General features: G+C 51.4%; 1 protein-coding gene across 3 annotated transcripts in view; it reads left to right on the forward strand.

Moving 5' to 3' along the window:
• Positions 1-21,431, forward strand: part of RPTOR (regulatory associated protein of MTOR complex 1) — a 91,806-nt gene that overhangs the window by 8,351 nt on the left and 62,024 nt on the right. For 2 of the 3 annotated variants that reach the window (XM_082066828.1, XM_082066829.1), the window contains exons 3-7: positions 2,146-2,228; positions 9,745-9,903; positions 13,429-13,575; positions 14,626-14,801; positions 19,274-19,333. In XM_082066828.1, coding sequence (XP_081922954.1) covers positions 2,146-2,228; positions 9,745-9,903; positions 13,429-13,575; positions 14,626-14,801; positions 19,274-19,333 — 625 coding nt within the window. Of the gene's footprint in view, positions 1-2,145; positions 2,229-9,744; positions 9,904-13,428; positions 13,576-14,625; positions 14,802-14,856; positions 14,950-19,273; positions 19,334-21,431 lie in introns of those variants that run through there. The other variant, XM_082066830.1, reaches the window with a different exon arrangement.

The following is a 21,431-nucleotide window of genomic DNA, read 5'->3' on the forward strand; positions in this document are numbered from 1 at the left end:
GGCTGTTCTAGTTGGATCACCAGTTCAGAAGAGCTGGAGTTATGCCCAAGGATGTCTTGGAAATAATTCCAGCATGTGAACTTGCTGCTTCGGTGCAGGGTTGGCCTCAATGCCTAGTTTTTTGTTAAGGAATTAGAAGTTCCCTTGGTTTTGGAGATCAAGTCCAATTATCAAGATGAGACAAATCTGAAGAAATATTAGAAGGAAATTCTGTGTGTAAGAAGGTTTTCTAAGAGAGATTTGGGTTTTATCTAGAGATTGAAAATGTTCAGTGTTCAGCAAGTGACATGCAGAGCACCGTGATCCTACACTGGGGCTGCAGATGCAGGTGAATCATCGCACACACGGAATTTATCTGAAAACCTTCAGAACGTCTCATTTCTATCCTTACCTTACCTGCTTTATGAATCATAGCATCGCATTTTTTAATGTAAAAATGCTGATGACTTTAAAGCAGTTAAAAAGCCATGAGCAAGCGCTAACGAATACATGTATTCAGTGGAGAGAACAGCTCTCATTTCTCATGGCTACACGAGTGGAGAGCAAAGAGAATGAGGAGCATTGCAGAGTCATTAAAATAAAGTTATTAGTGATTATCATCAACAAAGAGAATTCTGAATGCAGTTTTTTAATTAAATTTTTAGTGCGTATATACACCCAAGTACTCATTTCCATTTCTAGCCAACTTGGAATTTCTGTAAAAGGTAATTGCAAAAATACCCCCTGTTTCTAATTCTTCCCCCCAACAGTCTCAGGAGCAGGTCGGGGGTGTCCTGCGGCACTCGGGGCGCGCGCAGCTGCGCGGGAGCAATGCGGGCACTGCAGGGCATCGCTGCCGCCCCGCGGGGACCCCGCTGCCGCCCCACGGGGACCCCGCTGCCTCCCCGCGGGGACCCCGCTGCCGCCCCGCGGGGACCCGCTGCCACCCCACAGGGACCCCGCTGCCGCCCCGCGGGGACCCCGCTGCCGCCCCGCGGGGACCCGCTGCCGCCCCACGGGGACCCCGCTGCCTCCCCGCGGGGACCCGCTGCCGCCCCGCGGGGACCCCGCTGCCCAGACCCGGCACAGGTCACACAGCACCTGCCGGGACCTGTGCTCGGGAAATAACTCGTTTCCGATGTTTGGCTCTTGGAATGGCACCCGTGTGCTTTATTATTGTCTAAAGCGTATTGTTAATAACGCTAATTACTCTGAAGGCACTCCGGAGGCCACAAACTGCGTTCCTCTGCGTCAAAGTGCACAGGAAGTGTTTTTAATTCCTCTTTCTGAAGTTCAGTTTGGTCCTTTTGAAGGACTCAAAAAACAAACCTGGTGTGGTTATGCTATTTTTTTGTGTCCGCTCTTCAATTGGAGCAGTAGGCAATGGCATATCGAGTGGCAGAAGATGTTGTGAGGCAGTGTGTATTGGTATGTATGGATGGTGGTAATTATCTGGTGATAAAATTAACTTCTTACCAATTACAAATGGTGTATGGTCTCTGCAGCAGTAAGCGTTGGAAGCAAATGAAGCAGGATTTTGAATTCATAAAGAAAAATGTTTATCATCAAATATTTAACTCATTTAAATTTTCATTATTTACTATAGAAACCTTTTTTCAATATTAAAAGAAAAAAATGTTATGCTTCTCCTGTCTTTAAAAACAAAATCTTATTTATTACCCTAGTGAGATAAATCTTCCCAATTTGACTGTCTTTATGGTATTTTAATTTCTACCTGAAGAAGAATTTGGGTATAATTTGGGGCTATTGCAGCCAAGTAAGTTCCATGAAGAATGTGATGTCTGTGAATTTGAAATGGAATGCATGGAAGGAACCTGCACTGAACCCCCAGTAAAGGATCTCTGGTGCCAGCAGGCTCTGCAGGGGCACGTCTGGAGCCTTTGGGTGTTTTCTTCTGCAGAGCCATGGGGCAGAGCCGTGGGGCAGAGCCGTGGGGCAGAGCCGTGGGTCCTGCCGTGGGGCAGAGCCGTGGGTCCTGCCGTGGGTCCTGCCGTGGGTCCTGCCGTGGGTCCTGCCGTGGGGCAGAGCTGGGTCTCCCAGCTTGTTCATCTGGATGTCACAGGCACGGGACGTGGAGGAGCTCGAGGCTGAAATGCACGTTGTTCAATTGTGTTCCAGACTCCTCATCTGTGTTGTGTTTCCTAGATCCGCTGTCCATGGGCCCTCAGAAAGCTCTGGAGACCATCGGTGCCAACCTGCAGAAGCAGTACGAGAACTGGCAGCCGCGGGTAGGTGTTGCGCGTCCCCCGCGGCCGCTCCGGCCCCTGGACGTGCTGTGGCTCGGCCGTGCTCGCTCCCTCCCCCCACCAGCGCCACCCAGCCCCTGCACTGGTCAGACTGGGCGGCGTCCCAGCCGGCGTCCCCTTGGCAGCGCGCGCTGTGGGCTCGGCTGGTTGCTTCAAGGCATAAGTCCTACTGGGTTTCTTTTTTTAATTTACATTCCTCCGACATTACTGTATTTTTGAGATGTTCTGAAGCTTTTCACGCTGAGTTTATAGTTTCTTCTGCTGTACCAATGTGGTTGGGCTCAGCTGGTTCCAGCCGCGTGTCCCGGCGCTCACCAGTGCGGGTTTATCCTTTGGAACAAAGGCATGTTGTGCAGTTAGTAGCTGAGGAAGGCTTTTGGTTTTGTTGTAAAACATCATTTCAGAGCTTTGGTAACTGCCATTCTAGCTGAAGTGTAGTGTGTGTGTGTGTGTGTGTGTGTGTGTGTGTGTGTGTTTTGAAATGTGTTTGGAGCAGTAGTGACAAAGCCTGAAACAAACAAACACCCAAGTTACCATTTAGTTCCTGGTTTGTATCATCTCATTCACACTGCGAGGTGTTTTGTGAATTTCAGTGTCCATAGTTCCATGTGTCTCAGGAAATAAACTACAGAAAGACCTAAGCAGTGAAGTCTGGAGTCTGCGGTGTTTTCAGACCGATGCAGAGACCAGACTGGAGAATCCTCTTTGCTGGAGATGTTCCCCGTGCGTTCGTGTCCTTATCTGTGTGCTCGAGCAGCTTGGGTCAGACACTCCTCTTCAAAGTACCTGCACTATTGACTACTAAATCATAAATTTATCATTATAGGCATGTAGTGTGTAACCCAAACAGAAATGGGAACTTCCCTCAATGAATCTACCCAGAGATTTGCTTTATGTTTTTTTCTTTTTGATGTGGTGTGCGTACTAACCTGTCTTCAGATTTTTAAGGAGCTGTTGTCTCCTCTTCCTTTTAGATTGTCTTCAGTAATAATAATACTGATGTGCATTTTTGTCAGCATCAGGACTATATGTCCTATTTCTGACATTGCTCTCTATCTTATTTAAAGTCTAAACTTAGCAGGTGTCTCTGTGATGTCAGTTGCTGTATAGCCTGAGAGTATGGTCTGTGATGGGAGGTTACCGGTGTTTTCCTGTCCTCTGGATAGGGTGACTGCTTGAGGAGGTTTTTGTGTTAGCAGCGCCCTTAGGCGTTTTTAACCAGTCCTTCTATTCAAGCTGCGGTGGGTTACATTAGTTTCCTTGTTTCTTTGTGGGTTATAAACCAATAAAGGTAGGTTGCTGCTGCCGAGGGTTTGTTGGGGTCTCCGGACGCCCTGTTCTGCAGGGAGCCGGGGGTCCTTCCCTGCCCCCTTCTTCAGGGTTGATTGACTAGAATTCAGGTTATTGTTCAGTAAAAGCTGAATGTCTTACCTGAAGGAAACTCTCTGCTTTTAGTGGTGAAAAGTTTACAGTAGCAAACCTGTGGGTATGTTTTTTTCTGAAGTGTTTTCTAAGTATATTTATATAGGAAGGACTTCTCTCAAAGTGTATATATAGTATACATTTAACACAAGAGAATTTACTTTTGCGTTTTTCTTCTTGGTACGTTGACAGGTTTTTTAATCTCTCTCTAGCAGCCCAAGAATTTGGCAGAAAATTCAAATAGTGTCTGAAATCAAAGAGGAGAATAAACCCTGGTGGTGCAGGGGTGGAAAGGACCCTTGAGTCCGTCTCCAGCAGCAGGTGTGTGAGCACGGAGCCAGGGGAGCGGCGGGCGCCCCGCGCTCGGGCCGTCACCCGCTCAGCGGTTTGCGTGCGAGGTGCCGCGTTCCTCCCGGTAAATCACGGCCCTTGCAAACATTGCGAAGCTGAGCACGTACCGGTTTATTGCACTCCACAGGGCTCCTGAGTTTTCTGCAGTAATAAAGAGAAGTTGATGTGCCATCTGCAATAAAACAATAGGAACATTATTGAATTTCCCAGCCCTTTCATATAAATACTAATACATCGAGTTTTGTCCGTTTCTCAGTGTTTTGGAATAGTTGAAGAATTGATGGGGGACGATTTGGCAAAACAAGGCAGTCTGAAAAAGAGACCAAATCATTAGAATGTCCTGAAACAGCCGATATTGGGGCCGTGGCGCCGTGAGGATGCCCGGGCGGTGCTGGGGCTGGATCCCGGCAGTGGGAGCCGCTGGGAGCCGCCCGTGACAGCAGCTCCAATGCAGCCCTCGGTGCTGGGAGCTGCGGGACAGCGCTCCGACACCTGCCCGTTCGGGTGCGAAAGCCTTGAAAGCGGGAAGCATAGAAATTCTTTGTTTTGGCAGCTCCCAGGCTGCACAGCTGATGAATATTTCCTTGCAGCTCTTATTGAGTCCTTTTCTAAATAATTTATCAGCTTGCCATTGCTCGAAGTATTTGTTCAGATTAAATTTAAGACTTTGCTTTATTGTTGTGTAGCTACATAAATTTGTGTGCTGCGGGAGTAAAAACCACCTCAGCCGCTGTTTCATCTGCACAATACTGCAGTTAAACAATATCCAGTCATTTCATTGCAATTCTCAAATGAAAATTGTACTGGGGGAGAGGGCAGGGATGACAAAGCTGTAGGTTTATCTGTCTTTGGAAGGAACTTTGAACAAGTGCGAGTTCTTGCGGTTTGGGGCACAGATGATGTAGGTGCTCGTGAAAAGGTGGAAAGAAAAAAGCAGACAGCTCTTCTCTGAGGTTACCGAGGACCATGGGGTTTGAGTTTCAGTGGGTGTGGAAGGGGTTAAAGCTGAGGGTAATCTGGAAAGCAGGCTCAGTGACAGGGATAAAAGGGGCCGGTTAAGCAGCTGAGAATGAAAGGAGGGAAAGGTAGTGAGAGTTCCAGCACAGGACCTGTAAAGCCTGGCCTATGTAGGGTGGAAAAGCCAAAGCCTGGCCTTTGTAGAGGGGAAAAGCCAAAGCCTGGCCTGTGTAGGGGGGGAAAGCCAAAGCCTGGCCTATGTAGGGGGAAAAGCCAAAGCCTGGCCTGGGTGCAGTGCTGGCAGCATACACTGCCCCGCTGCTGGGTGCAGTGCTGGCAGTGGCACACACTGCCCGCTGCTGGGTGCAGCGCTGACAGCACACACTGCCCGCTGCTGGGTGCAGTGCTGCAGTACACACTGCCCGCTGCTGGGTGCAGTGCTGGCAGTGGCACACACTGCCCGCTGCTGGGTGCAGTGCTGGCAGCATACACTGCCCGCTGCTGGGTGCAGCGCTGACAGCACACACTGCCCGCTGCTGGGTGCAGTGCTGCAGTACACACTGCCCCGCTGCTGGGTGCAGCGCTGACAGCACACACTGCCCGCTGCTGGGTGCAGTGCTGCAGTACACACTGCCCGCTGCTGGGTGCAGTGCTGGCAGTGGCACACACTGCCCGCTGCTGGGTGCAGTGCTGAAAAGCCCCAGTGACCCCATGTGCACGGCCCCTGTGCAGTGCAGAGCCTGAGGAGCTGCGCTGGGTTGCTGGTGTCGTTCCTGGAAGGTCCCAGGCGTTTTCTTCCTCCCGTCTCCCTTGCCCGCAATGGACATTCCATTCTTGCCTTTACCCTCCCTGGCCAATGTCGTTTCCATTCCTCATACGTGTCTTTGAGAACGGGGCTGTGTAGCCCAAGGCAGAACTGTAGGTTGAGTGATGTACAGTTTACATAATTCAGGATCTGGTATGAAATATACTTATTAAATTTGCATGAGATGATAGATTTTTTTTTTCTATTTTTTTGTTAGTTGTGGCCTTTGTCCAGTTTCTTTCTTTAAACTGAGTGAAGGAGAACTATGGAGGGGGATGAAAATCCCAGCCAGGGCAAGGGCTGGGGGAATCTGTAAGATGAGGTTGTACAAACTCTTCAAAAGCCTTTGGGAAGGGTGCCTCGAAAGCCAATTTTGGCCTTTGAGAAAGTCTGCACCCGCAGCAGCCCCAGTCACGAGGACGGTGCGGTGATGTGGGGACACTTGTCACACAGCAGCTTTCCTGCTGTTCCGCATGCAGTTCTCTTTTGGATGCTTCCTTACCTGCTTTAGTGTCACTTCACAAGAGACAGGCCGTCACGATCTGAGCGCCTTAGGCTGGCACATCTCGGCATGTTTTCGGTCTTCCCAGCCCGTTTAACGTACGTGGTTGTGGCCGTTTCAGAGGGTGGCGATGGTGGAGGAGCGGCCACCCCTGAGTTCAGAGGGTGGCGATGCTGGAGGAGCAGCCACCCCTGAGTTCAGAGGGTGGCGATGCTGGAGGAGCAGCCACCCCTGAGTTCAGAGGGTGGCGATGCTGGAGGAGCGGCCGCCCCTGAGTTCAGAGGGTGGCGATGCTGGAGGAGCAGCCACCCCTGAGTTCGGAGGCTGGCGATGCTGGAGGAGCGGCCACCCCTGAGTTCGGAGGCTGGCGATGCTGGAGGAGCGGCCGCAGCGATGGTTGGCGGCGGCGGCTTCGGGAGCCGGTACCAGCCCCGGTAGCTGTGCCTGCTCCTCGGCGTGTGCCGCCCATCAGTGTCGCTCGATGAGCTGTCACTATATATCTATTACCTTTTTCCCAAGCTGTTGGTGCCAGATGGAGATTCCCACAGTGTGTATGTCCCATTGTGCTTAACTATGCAGGTTTTCCAATCAAGGAGTTTCCTTTTTTCTCTGATCCGGTCTCGTACGCTGCGTTTGCAGCTCACGTCACCGAGCCGCGGGCTCCGAGGAGACGTCTCTCTCCTCCGGTGCGGGGAGGTGGGAGGTTTTTGGCAGGTCTGCTGCGCTTCCCCCGGCGCGGCTGCTCCCTCCCTCTGCTCCGCTTCCCAGCGCTTCTCTCTTCATTTCAAAGGAAGTACAGCCGAGATGCTTGAAACAGATAATTTAAACCTCTACCTTTTAGTGCATGTTTTCTGTTGTTGATGCTGTTGTTTCCCTCATTAGCGATCTCTGGGCTCTGAGGTTTCATTCCTTGCCTTGCTTCCTTCTGCCTAATTAATTGGTAAGTTGCCTGCCGCACATCAAAGGTTGAGCATTTCCTAAAGAGTAACTAGTTAAGCATGAAAACTAATTGAACACATGACCTAATTATTGCTCTCTCTGTGAGTCATACTTTTCCTTTATTTCTGTAGGGTTTTTCTTTTAAAACAACAGCAAATACTAATTGATCCTGCAAAAGAAACATTGTAGAATTCCAAAGGGGAAAATGCACAATAGGAAAACTTGTATTGGTCTCCCTGCTCTGCAGATGTAGGAGCATGTAACAACAAGCACCAACAGCAACGAACATCGTGGCAGCTGGAACGCTGTTTGAAGGGGATGGTTCGGTGACCGTGCCTTCTCCACTTTGCTTTCCGCCGTCTCCTGGCAGTCAGATCCATTCACAGGGTGAACTCCTGGTTTGTGTGGTGTTCATTGGTGAGGCCGCAGGGAGCAGACAGCGAGCTCCGTGTGCTCCAGCGGGTTTGCACCTGAGCGCTGTGCTCCTCGCGGCGGTTTGGCTGGAGATGTGAAGACAGACCTGATGTTAGACAGGCTTCTTGAACGAGATAAGCAGCTCTGCCTGCTCAGATCTGATTAACGTTTTTCTGTAATTATCGCCCGGCCTGTGTGTGACCTGTTTAAAAATACCTGGAGCGGGTGGATCCCTGGCGATCAGAGGTGCAGCTCCATCACCGACCCGCTCTTCGGCCAGGCAGCGCTGGCCAAGGACTCTCTGCAGACCCGGGTGTGGAACAGCCGGAGCTTCTTTCTGGACAAGCATCAGAGCGTGGTACAACCAAATATCCGCAGAGGATTGGCCCAAGACTTGCGAGTGTCTTCCTTGTGGCTTAGTTTAGCATTTAAACTTAAATATCCATCTTCACTGTAATTAATATTTTCAAGTTCGCAAACCAGATAGAGCCAGAGTGTCGCTCTTGTCTCGAGTAAGGAAGTGATACAGTTTGATAGATCACACCTTCAGAGAATCCTCGTTAATGACCAGAGCAAAACCATCTAGCTAATGCACTTGGTAATTAGCCCCAAACTGTTTTATTTTCCCGTTCTGGGTCTTGACGGCACCTTTTAGGGGAAAAAGCAAAGCCAGCGCCTGGTGCGGTTTGTTCCTCGGGTACGTGTTTGGTGTCGCCCGCGCGGAGCGATGTGCAGCGAGCGCGTGTGGGAGCCCTGCGCTGGCGGGGAGCTCCAGCTGCGCTCATTTACAGCTCCTCTGCTTTCCATTCTTCTCAGCCTCGTGTTTCTCAACGCGCAAATAAGAAGTTTACAGTTTGGATCTTTAGATCTACAGGCTCTGGTTTTAGCGTATGCATTCACCTCCATTAATTGTGAGCTGTATTTAATATTTATGCTGCAGGGACGTGAGGAGCGTTCCAATGAGCGCGCTCTCCTTTGGAAGGAAAGGAGCGGAGGGCTCAGCAGCCGCGCTGGTCGCGGTGCGTGTGAAGGTGCCGGCAGGCAGTGTGATTTAGGGGGCACGTTTGTGCAGATCAGCACCTCGATAAGAACCCGACGGGAGCGGGAGGGCCGGACCCGCGCTGCGTGGCGCCGCTGCTCTTCGCTGCCAGCACGACGAGTCTGGCACGTCACCGCTTCTCGCTTAATGGTTTTTTCTCCTTCCGCTTGCTTTGCTCTGTGGTTGCGATCATGTAAATGATGCCATTCATTGTACCCGTCTTGCCTCTTGGCTTGGGATGCTGAATGTTAATCGAGCAGCATGGTGTCTATTTTTCAAGCTTCACAGATAAGCAAAACATTTTTATATTAAATTAAGTGCTTCATCCTCTTTTGCTGTAGTATTTTAAGACTTTATTATCTCTGGCTGTCATAGAAGAAAAGCTGAAAAGCCCAAACCTCTGAGACTTTTATTGAGTTTATAAACAGGCTCTCAGTAGCAGGTTTTTGTAGAGGGATGTGTACAATTGTCCTGCTCTCAAACTGGGTTCTTTGTTTCCATACATTGGCTCTAATTTTTTTAAGCCATTGTGATTCTGGGTTCCCGGTCTCTCTGCAGTTCTGGAGCAGAGGAATAAACAGGCTTTTATCGGTCAAAGGACAGTCGAAAGACGTTTTGTTGTTATTTGGCCTTGCTTCAAAAAAAGGCACTTTGATGCATTTCAGTCTGAGATTTGGGGTTTACGGAGTATCTGATTTTACAGCGTCTGTCTTTACAAGGGAACTCTGTTCAGTTGGAGATGTACAGGGCAGGAACTGGAGGATTAGAGGATTGCGCAGGGTTATTTTTGAGGCTGGCGAACATTGACAATGTATTTGACCTTCCCAAGGCACTGGAGTGCTGGTGATCCTGGGCGGGCCGGTCCAGCCAGCCCCGCGTCGGCACCGTGTGCCAGCCCACACACCACAGCAGACAGATTTTGTTTATTCAGCTCGGCAGGAAATGTTTAGTGTTTTCTTTTTCCAACATAACCAGTTTATATACATACTTCTGTCTGAAGTAGCTGCCTGCATCTTAAACAGATTTGTTTTTACGCTTGAAATGAATATGTTATGTTTCATGTTACTAGGCCAGGTACAAGCAGAGCCTCGACCCTACGGTGGACGAGGTGAAGAAGCTGTGCACGTCCCTGCGCCGCAACGCCAAGGAGGAGCGGGTGCTGTTCCACTACAACGGGCACGGCGTCCCCAGGCCCACGGTGAACGGCGAGATCTGGGTCTTCAACAAGGTGCGTCTGCGCAGCGGTGCCCAGCGGCTCCCTCTCCGTGCCGTGTGTGTACCTGAAAGGTTTGCTGAAGAACAGCTGAATTCTCAGGCTGAAAATGCGTTTGGTGTAAAATCGGTTTGGTTCCCTGCTTGGCCATAGTGCTTAGCGCTTGGCCATGCAGCAGCCTTCCAGGGACTCCCCGTGCAGCCTTCCAGGGACTCCCAGTGCAGCCTTCCAGGGATTCCCAGTGCAGCCTTCCAGGGACTCCCCGTGCAGCCTTCCAGGGACTCCCAGTGCAGCCTTCCAGGGATTCCCAGTGCAGCCTTCCAGGGACTCCCAGTGCAGCCTTCCAGGGACTCCCAGTGCAGCCCTCCAGTGATTCCGTGTGACCCACATGTACTTTGCTTTCCCTGTAGTTCAGCCGTTTAGTCTCTTTTACAGGTAACTGAATTAAAATGGAGTCTTAGGAAACTGGGACATTGTGCTTGTAGCTGAAAGTACGTTCATCTGACATAGGACTTGCATTCATTATCATAGATATGCTCCTATTTTATTTTGGGAGCTTATTGAGCTTCTTTTCTCACACTTCACATGTATTATTTCTATAACTGAACGAGCATTCAGTGGTAATTTGAAAGAGCAGGATAGAAGGTGGGGGAGAAAGTACAGGAGGGCGTCACTTTATTCTGGTGCATGTGTATTGTCCTGCGTTCCCGTGGGGCCGGCTCAGCATCCTCCCCGTGTCCGCGGGACCCGTGGGGCAGGTTGGCCGGAGCTGCGGGGCCGTTGTGGTTCAGGTGAATCGCCAGGGTCTGCCCAGGCGTCTCCCTGGGCCTTTGTTCCTGGGCTGGAGATGCTCATTTTTCCTTTCCCTTCTATCTTTCCTCCCGTCAAGCCGGTGTGCAGCGGTTACAGGGTGACATGGGCGACGGCAGAGGGGACGTCATTTATTAATAAACCTTCCACCACGTGCCGGGCGGTCAGAGGCAGCCCGGAGATGCAGTGCTGTAGGAGCACACTGTAATTATGCTGGAGAAAGTTCACATAGTATCAGACCATTAATATCTTCCCCTTCATTTCTCAAGGGTTGGTATTTTAAATTTAATTTAGCCCTTGCACAGTTGGTGCTCTGTCTGAACTGATGTTTAAAATGGAAATAGAAGGAGAATGCTTCCTGCTACATTTTATTATCTGCTCTCTGAGAACTATCTGCTGATGTAGTGATGGAATCAGTTGACAAGGGGCAGGGGATGGACTGACGTGTTCCTGCGTGTCCTGGCCTGGGACTCCATGCGGCTCAGCGATCCCTGCGCAGCAGCTGAACGCAGCAACCTGCTCAGGAGGCTTTGCAGGCTCAGAGACATCTCTGTGGAGCACACCCGTGGGCATTGCTTCGGTTTTGGTACGAGACGGAAAGAGAAAATATACCGTGCTTTGGAAGGAGCAATTATGTTGAAAACGTCCTTTTCCTGGGTCTGTTCTGTCTCGCTGTTGTACAAAAAGCCATGAAATGTGTGCATTGTCAGGAGCAAATTCTGCTGCTAACAGGAGAACATGAAACACAAGATGTGCATCACCATCGTGTTCCTGTTAAGTCCTTTGGAAGCGATTTATGTCTCACTCAGCCTGAGCTGGGCTCTGCTGGGCCAGCCTGTGGGAGCCCAGGGGGCAGAGCTGCCGTGCGCGGGGGTGGCCGTGGGGTGGCCGTGGAGGTGGCCGTGGAGGTGGCCATGCAGGTGGCCATGCAGGTGGCCGTGGGGTGGCCATGGAGGTGGCCGTGGAGGTGGCCATGGAGGTGGCCATGGGGGTTGCTGTGGGGGTGGCCGTTCTGCCAGATGTTGAAGGTGCAGTAACGTGCTTTTTGTGTATTTATTGTGCGTGCTGTTGTATTAATAAATAAGGAGCAATGTTCTTTTTCTAGTTTCACTTGCTACCAAAATCCCAGCAGTGGTTTCAGAAAGGTAAAAATCAAAAACCCCTGACTGCAGAGATGTTTTATTCTGACATTTCGGGCAACTTCTCTGTAAAATCTGAATAGGGCTTTTTGTTGTTGTTTTTTTTTAATATTTTTGCGTTGATGAAGCCCCTGGCTGTGCAGTCGGCTCTGGTCCGTCTCTGGTGTCGCTGTGTGTCGCGTCGCTCCCGCCAGCGCTGGCACAGGGACGCTGGAGAGGGGCACTGGCAGAGGGACACTGGCAAAGGGATGCTGGCGGAGGGACACTGGCAGAGGGACACTGGCAGAGGGACGCTGGCAAAGGGACGCTGGCGGAGGGACACTGGCAAAGGGACGCTGGCGGAGGGACACTGGCAGAGGGACACTGGCAGAGGGACACTGGCAGAGGGACGCTGGTGGAGGGACGCCGGGGGCTGCGCTGCTGGGGCAGAGCCCGCTGCGCCCCCAGTCACAGTGAGTGCTGAGCACCCGCTGTGCCCCAGCCCCGGCACAGCAGCACGGGAGCTCCAAACCTCACCCTGAGCCAGCAGGCTAGAAACCCATCATTTAACACTCCTTTTCTCTCCAAACTATCTCATTTACATATCATTAGCAAACTTTGTAAGTTATATGTCACCCCACAGTAAAGCTGGAACATTAAATTCTTGGGTTTGAAATACCACAGTATTAATCAGAGCTATAATCCAATCTCAACTGTAGCAGTATACATTATAATGTTAAAACAATGCGTGCCCATGAAGTGCCGTTGGTTATGTGTGTCTCAGTGGCGCTGGAGCTGCCAGGCGGTGCTGGAGCTCGGCTCCTGCTGTTTGCTGGAGCTCGGCTCCTGCTGTTTGCTGGGGCCTCTGTGGGTGCCCAGGGCAGAAATCAGCTTTAGTTCACATGGTCAGCTCTGCCTGAGTTCAGGGTGTTGCCCTTCACAGCTCATTTTAAATGTCTCAGGTTCGATCCTCCTTGTATTTTAGGAGTCTCTTGCCTCCAATTATTTAGGGGGGTTAAGGGGGAAGACAAGGAAAAAATACTCCATATGTACAGAAACCGAGCTGTTGGTTCTTTACTTTGGTGGAGGCGGGCTTGGGTGGGTTTGATTTTTATTGGATAATTCTGGAAGTTGCGGAGAAGCTAAAGACTCTAATAAAATTATGAAGCATCTCGTTAAAGTAAGATGAGGCAGCTGCTGATGGGCTACACAGGCTTAATTATCAGTCTTGATTTATTGATGGAATTTTCAGTTTAAGGTGTTTGATGTTAAATTAAAGACAGCTGGTTTACATCCTTCATCAGCGCTGCAGAAATTTGAGATCAAATTGGACCGTTAAGTGCTGGGTGGGGTTGTCAGGACATACCAGAGTTTAGAATTTCAAAGAGTGCCCGATAGAATCTACTTGTCACTTATGTTGGAATCGGGTTCGTAGTCCTCGTTCTTAGTAGCTGTTGATATTTGGCTGGATTAATATGCCCAGTGTTCAACCGAGGCTTTATTTAGTGATTTCAGAATGGGAGTTTTGTTGTGTCTGTTTCACTGTCTCACCAATGAAAGTTCTGCTGCTTCTCTGCCTCTTTGTAACCCGAGTGCTTTTGTTTCCTTCTAGAACTATACTCAGTATATTCCTCTGTCCATCTACGACCTGCAGACCTGGATGGGCAGCCCGTCCATCTTCGTGTACGACTGCTCCAACGCCGGCCTGATCGTCAAGTCGTTCAAGCAGTTTGCGCTGCAGCGGGAGCAGGAGCTGGAGGTGGGCGCAGGGCGCGCTGGGCTCGCCGCGGCGAGGGAGGCAAATCCATCTGCAGATGATTTTGCCACCCCAGGCTTTCTGGTTCAGTTTGCTATCCTATTAAACTTGGAATAATTTTTAATAGAAGAGCTAATTAAATGGTAATGTTAATAGAATCAATTTGGGCCCTAATGGTCTTTTCTGCTGAGGTGAACTAGACATATTTATTTTAGATGCAAAAGTCTAGGATCTGGTTATGTATAAAACAATAACAACAACAATCCCCCCTTCCCAGAGCCCAAACAAGCCAACAGCTTCAAGGAAGGAATATGAATGCATCAGGCAGCAGACTGTCACAAATAGAACCTTCAAGCAAACATTAACAGCATCCCTGGCTCTAGTGCCTTTCATTCTAAATTCCATTTTTGGAGATGCTTTTGTGGTGACTCTTTGGCAGGTGCATGTTCCATTCTGCTGCAATAAACCAGTCCGATAGCTTGGGACATGGGGATTATTCCCTGGTTCCTCTCCTGAGCAGTGGTAGTGCCACACCTGGTGAAGATGAGCAATTCCCAAAGTCTGTGGCTTGGGAAGAACATGAAACTGCTAAACCCAGGTTACTAGAACTGGTAACAGCAGCACAGCGTCTGCACTGACATCTCTCTCGGTTCTGAGGATTTTAAAGAGGTGATAATACCCCATTAAATATAAACTAATTGAGTCTTGGCAAATGGTGTCTCGTTAGAACAGCTCTAGTTCTTGTGCTGCAAAGACCTCACTTTAGAGCTGGTTTTCAGTGTAACACTCGCTGTTTAGAGCAGAAATTACTTTGTTTTTTCCATCCAGAGGAATACATGTAGGGACCTCAAACCCTTTTACTAAAGCATTGATTAAAACCGGAGTATTGTTAGTCATACATGAGGTAAAGCTATGGGTGGTGCTGCCAGAGTTCGGCATGTCTGCAAGTTCTGTTGAACTGTCAAAGTTCAACAGCTCTCCGTTGTTGGTTGTCGAAGTGCTGTGAGGCGACCGTGCCCGACCCCAGGCCAGTAACTGCCCTGCTGTCCGCAGGTGGCCGCCATCAACCCGAACCACCCGCTGGCGCAGATGCCGCTGCCGCCCTCCATGAAGAACTGCATCCAGCTGGCGGCCTGCGAGGCCAGCGAGCTGCTGCCCATGATCCCCGACCTGCCCGCCGACCTCTTCACCTCCTGCCTCACCACGCCCATCAAGATCGCGCTGCGCTGGTGAGTGTGTGCGCGGTGCTGAGCTCCCCTGGTGCCACAGACTCGCTCGTCCACACGCTTCGTCCATCCTAACGTTGTTCCGCGGTGTTGGATTGCAGGATCTGAACTATGCATTTGGGATGGCGTTTTATTAATCAGAGCTAGAAAGGTGAAAATATTGTTATCTTCTACTTATTACGTTTTAGATTCCAGCTCGATATCTGGGTTTGCTCAGATTAAGGGATTTACTGTTCTGGGAATTAAATATCTGCTTCTTCAGAGAGCAGAAACAGTACATAGTGCAATATAACTTTTTGTAAATTGTCCTTTGTACAAATCATATTCCAAATATTGCGGTTGCTGTAAATAATGCAGCAGCGTTAAATAATGCCGTAGTGAAAGAATCTGAGCGATGAACCAAAGGAAGATGTTACGGACTGACGTGCGAGTTAACTGGGCAGGCGGCTCCACAGGCTGCGCAGCCAGGCTGTGTGTTCCAGGAGCGGGACGGGGACCCGGAGCGGGGAGGGTCGCGCGGACGGGGGATCTGCCGGCACCGGGGTTTGTCTGCGCGGGTGCGGTGGGTGTTGCGGGTTTGTGGCACGCTGAGCTGCACCGCTGCCGGGCGGTTCTCAGGACCCGCTGCTCCGTGTGTGCTGCACCAGCCCCGGCAGCGCCGGCGCCCTGAGCGGGGCTGCTTTGCTTTGGGAGTCCCCTCCAAACGTATAAACTGCTTACACAACAGCGTTAAATGCACGTTTTCTATATACCGAGAAAGGGGCTTTTTTGATGTCCTGATCTGTTGGGGAGTTTCCCGTTGCTCCATCTCCGTGGGGACGCGGGGGGTTATCGGGCAGGTGCTGGCGCGGCTCCACCCACCATAGCACCAGGTATTCTCAGACTCGTCTCGTTCGTGTTTGACAGCAAACACGTTGGGGAAAACGCAGCTCGGGGAGGATTTGGAGCTGAACCTCGGCTGTTCTTGGGGTCGGTGCAATAGACGCCACGCAAACCCCTGGACAGTAAAGTGTTTCCTACTGCGTCTAATCCAATGGTGATGTGTGTTGCTTACTGCACACAAAATATTTCTCCTCTATTGTCTGATGGAGATTATGCTCCTTTTATATTCTCTATTGATTGCCATTATTGAGGTTGTATCTTTATCCGTGCAAGTCCTGTAAGTAATCAGCGCTCGTTTTAGAGCGTTACTCGCTGCTGCTCCAGCCCGGCTGCTGGGGCGCCCTGCGTCCCGCTGTCCCAGAGCAGCCCGTGCGCCAGAGATCAATATATCAGCCCGGGCCTTTAAAACTTCTCTTTTGCTTCAGCATGGCCCTTTTACCAAAGCTGATCCAGAGCCTTGCAGGATTGGTTTTGAAATATAACATTTTTGCGATTCTAGACTGACTGGTTAATGAGGTTTCATAGACGGAATTTATGGGCAAATAAAAGTTTGATGAATACATTTCTATACATCCCATTTTGCGCTCTGTATTTTAAGTAAACAACTGATGGATGAAATCACTTATCAAATGGAGCTGCAGCTGCATCCACTTGGGTGTCATTGCAGGGCAGAGCGATGGCTGCCGGGCAGCACCGCGGTCGGGGAGCGCGGGCGCGGAGCCGCCGGAGCCGCCGGTGCCGCCGGCCCCGAGCCGCCCGTGGACCTGCCTGACTGCAGACCGGCCACCGTCTGTGCAGTGACCGCTCCTGATGTGCGTGACTATATATAGCTGTATATGAGGCCAGCTTAGAGATAAGCCGTAGTGACGGTTAATCTTGACTGATAGGCGCTGATCGGAAGGTGGCTGCAGCTATTGCAGAAACAGGCAGAAACGAGTACACGTTTGGTGCAGTTTTACCCAGATCTGTGGCTCTCGTGCTGTCCAAAGCGAAAAGCAGCTGCTGGAAGGTGTGATCAGTAGTGCATCGCATGCTCGTGTGTTCATCAGTCCCTAATCACAGGATCACAGAATGTCAGGGGTTGGAAGGGACCTCAGACGATCATCCAGTCCCCCCCCCAGGCTGCAGCTGCTCTTTCACAGTCTCACCCAGCAGGACACTGGCCTTGGCCACGCTGTCGTGAAGACCCTTTGGGTTGAACCCTGGAGTCCACTCAGAGGAGTCACAGAGCTCCCGAGAAGTGCTGGAAAACCCCCAACCAAAAGGAAACAAGAGCCTTGGGAGCTCCTCAGACTTCACAGAATCACAGAATCACAGAATCAACTGGGTTGGAAAAGACCTCAGAGATCATCGAGTCCAACCCTTGGTCCAACTCTAGTCCATTTACTAGATCATGACACTAAGTGCCATGTCCAGTCTCACTTGGGAGTGTCGGAGATGCCGTTGGTACATCAGAACCCAAATGCAGCAAACTTGGAGAAAAGAGTTTGATCTGTGACAGCTATAGGTCAATTAAAGCAAACATTTCAAGTGTAGGTGCTTTTTTCTAATGTGTTTTATTTTGCATTTCTGCTGGAGGTTTTGAGGGGTTAACGGAGCTGATCTTCTGTCCCAAATTTATTTAGATAAACTAAATGGAGTTTCAACACATTCCTGCGGTATCTGAGCAGACTCCAGCTGAGCATTATGTGTATTTCTGGTTTCTTTTGTTATTCTCTGGCATTGATTGGTGTGTTTACAGGCAGCTCTAACGCGTTTCGCCTGACGTTTGTGGTGATGACACCAACCATCTCTTGAGCCGTCGCGTTTGGAGCGTTTGGAGTGATGAAGGGGCTGCAGACACAGGATGAGGAACATTTTGTTTACGGGTACATTTTCTTGGCAGCCAGTGGTTGCTCGAGAGGAAATGCAGATGGTCTGCTACTGGGTAATTGGGTTTTAATGAACTAACCTCTTTCGGCGCGCTCGGGGCAGCGGTGGGTGCTTTGGAAGCAGCACCGCAACGGGCCCGTGTACGCAGGAGCCGTAAACGCTGCCGCTTTGCCCCGGCCTGGCGAACGTCCCGCAAAGGCTTCGTGCTCAGGAGAGTCCCCGCAAACGGAGGCTGGGGGGCTGTTTGCCCTGTGGCAAGCGGCCTCTGCTGCCCGGCAGAGCCTGTGCGTCCGTTCTTGGCCTCTTTCCAGGGTTAAGATGCTCACCCTTATTTTACATTGTGTCTTGCACCAGCGTGGAGCACCGTCCTGTTAATCCGGGAGCCTGTGAAGTATCGCTGAGTGAGGTTAAATCATGGCTGGGACGAGAGGCTTCTGAAGTAAATCCAGAGTACTGCATGACATGGTGGTCCTTGGGACTCTGGTTTTATTTGTAGAGAGCAAACGTGTGACAGCACAGGTTGCGCGGGCTCTGCTGTGTCCTCTGAGAGCTGCCGGAGCATGGAGGCGGTGAGAGAGGAGTTACAGAGCCTTTGGCATCCCGGGGGGCGCCAGCCTGGTTGCAGTGACCTGGTTGTGCCAGGCTGGGTCCCGCCCGCGGCTCGGGTGAGGGGGTTTCCCTGCGCTGTTCTGGAAAGCACCGCCGTAAGGCTTTTATATTTTACCAGGTTGTTTGGGGCTCCCTCTGCAGTGTTTGCAGATGGCTCTGTGAGGTTTTTTTATGGTGGATGGTGCACGCATCAGAAAAGCAGCCTGGGGACCACTCGGCTTTCCCGAGCCCGTCCCTGTAAGGGCAGGAGCAGATGTCCTGCCGGCGGGGGAGGCCACAAGAGAACCGGAGGGTCCTCGGCATTTCAGATGTGGGCTCTGCACGGCTTGTTCAGCTGTTCTGTCCTATAAAGGTGGCTCTGGTGGCAGGGGGGGCTCTGGGTGACACTGGACGCGGGAGGCGGGTGTGCTGGGCAGCTGAGCCCCGGTACCACCGACCTCCCACTACCACCGAGCCCCCGGTACCACTGACCTGCCAGTACCACCGACCCCCCGCTACCACCCTCCGTGCTCTGGCACAAAACAGCAACTTGTGTTACACTGGTGGGTAAATTCTTCATGAAACAGTAGAGAGCGGGTTCCCGAGCTCTGTCGGCTCCGGGGTTTCTGAGGCGCAGCGAGCGGTGCTGCCAGCAGGACCCCGCGCTGTCCAGGGCCGGCTCCCCGAGTGCCGGTGTTTGTAATGCTGGGGAAATGGAGTCAGCACTTTTTTTAATGAAGTGCCTGTGGTGTTTGAACTCGACGCATCCTCCGGTTCCCTGGCTCTCCGGGGAGCGCGCTCATCGCTCCTCCAGCAGCGCAGCCCCCGCGCTCCCCCGGGGCCGCGCTGCCCGCCAGCCCTTTTCCCCGCTCCGCGCTGGGAAACTCGTCACGCTGACAGCTGCAATACCCCGGTTTTGACACCTCACGATGGAAATCGCCGCATAATCATGAGCGTGACGAATATTGAGGGCCTCGTTTCATTCTTATTATGCTGTGGCAAAGTTTTATACCCAAACACCATTTTAAAAGCAGACACACTGTAATAAAGAAACCTCCCTCCATATTCTTTCCACAGAACCTTGTCATTAAATATTCAATTAGTATGTTTTATTTTTATTCTCTTCTCCACAGGTTCTGTATGCAGAAGAGTGTCAGACTGGTGCCAGGAGTCACGCTGGATTTAATAGAGAAGTAAGCCAAATTTCATGATTTCTTTTTCCTGTTGGTCTTAATTTCCTCATTATTTCTGGCATTTCTCATGTTTGTCTGCGAGGAGATTTCTCTGGAAAGCTGCTCGCAGAGCGCGCACCTACAGCGTTTGGCATTTCTGGTTGCACCGCGTGTTTGGGAAATGAAGTGCGGGGTTGCTGGGAGCGGTGCCGCGGGGGTCCCGGCTGCCCCATTGGGGTCCCGGCTGCCCCATTGGGGTCCCGGCTGCCCCGTTGGGGTCCCGGCTGCCCTGTCGGGGTCCTGGCTGCCCCACTGGGGTCCTGGCTGCGTGGGGCTCTGCCCCGTTGGGGTCCCGGCTGCCCCATTGGGGTCCCGGCTGCCCCATCGGGGTCCCGGCTGCATGGGTCTCTGCCCCATCGGGGTCCCGGCTGCCCCATCGGGGTCCCGGCTGCCCCATGGGGGTCCCGGCTGCGCGGGGCTCTGCTGCTCGGGGGTCCGGAGCCCCGGGGCTCTCACCGCTCCCGCTGCCATCCCAGCCCAGCCGGGGGCGGCCTGTGCAGACACGGGTCGTGTTCTGCGGTCCAGCCCTGGCGCCGTGCACGTGGCTGTTTCCGCGTGGGCTTTGGCCACGGGAGCGTTGGCAGAGGAGACGCGCTCGTCACCACGTCACCAAAGCCAACCAGTGAACAGAACAGCACTGAATCAGAAACACTTTGTCACTTCATGGCTGTGCTGTCCTGCTGTCTTTGTCTGATAGTGTTGTTGTGTTTCAGCCCGAACACCCTTGAAACGTGTTATCCAAGCAATATTTGAGCGTAATTACTGGTTCTCAGGCAGCTGAGGCAAACTGCTGAACCAAGGCAACTGCGCTTTGATTTGTACTTCGGTTACTACAAACAAGGTAGACTTGGAAATAATGACAGTTGTCCAGCGTAGCCTTTGCTGGCTTTGGGGATTTGTTGTTGCTGCTGTCAAAAGGCAGCGCGTCCTCAGACGGGGCAGGAGGTGCTTGGGATGCAGGGGTTCTGTGCTCCCTGCGGGTGGCTTTCAGTGCCTTATTCTTGGAACGTTGCTACACACACGCAAACTGGCTGTGAGTGCTTAATTAAACACCATTCATTCCATTTCTGACACACGTTGACTCTAGAAATACTGCTGCTGAGATTACTTAGAACTCTTCTGACACAGCCCAGGGTCCAGTTATCATCTTTTGTCCAAGATGAAAACTGTGGAATCGAGGAGCATCTTAAAAGGCGTTAGGAGGACGGGAGCCCAGATAATAAGCGTGAATTCTTAATATAAACGTATTATGATACTTGCTTGGTTTTCAGTAAGCTCCTGCGTGGCGTAGCGAAGAGCAGCAATCACTCGCTGCGAGTGCTGCCAAACGCTCTGTTCAGCAGACGCAGTGAGGGTGAGATTGCATCAGCTGCAATTTCTTGTTTGGTTTTTGCTGTAGTAAATCGCTGCGTGTTGAGTGGCCTGTTTTGCATTCCGCTGAGGCCGGGGATGGTCCTCGGCGCCCCCGCCGCGCTGGGGGCTGCGCGGGCTCGGCAGGAGCGTCGCCGGTCGGTGTTCCGCGCTGGAGCTGCCTGGGGCACGGGTGCCGTTGGTTGGAGCCTCTGTGGCTGTGGGACAGCAAAGGGAGCAGAAATTCCCCCGGAACCCGTGGGCTCGTGGTCAGTGTGATATCACTAGATAAATGTGTTCTGGAGCAACGACTGCATGGTGTTAATTGCAATTAACATATTATTGAATCAAAGAACATGTGGTGAGGGTCAGGGAAGGTCTGAGCCAGGTGGCTCAAGAATTGGCTTCGCTGACCACTTGGACAACACCGGCGGGAGCGCAGCCCAGCGCCCGCTGCCGCTCCCCAGCCAAACCGTTCCTCTAAAGCACCAGAAATAACAGATCGGAGACTAAAATTAATTTTGTTTCCACTTTAAGTATTGTCGAACGTCACAGACTGGACATTATTCATGTTTTGATGTCTATTGATTATTGATGAGTAACGGCTCAGCAGGAGCCAATTTCAAGCAGGAAAAATAAAATCCCAAGATATCACACAGCAAAAAGAATGTAATTGGAGAAAACGCTGAAATTATCGGGTAATATAACA

This window comes from Streptopelia decaocto (genome assembly GCF_964273445.1).
Source record: "Streptopelia decaocto genome assembly, chromosome: 16".
Taxonomy (NCBI): domain Eukaryota; kingdom Metazoa; phylum Chordata; class Aves; order Columbiformes; family Columbidae; genus Streptopelia; species Streptopelia decaocto.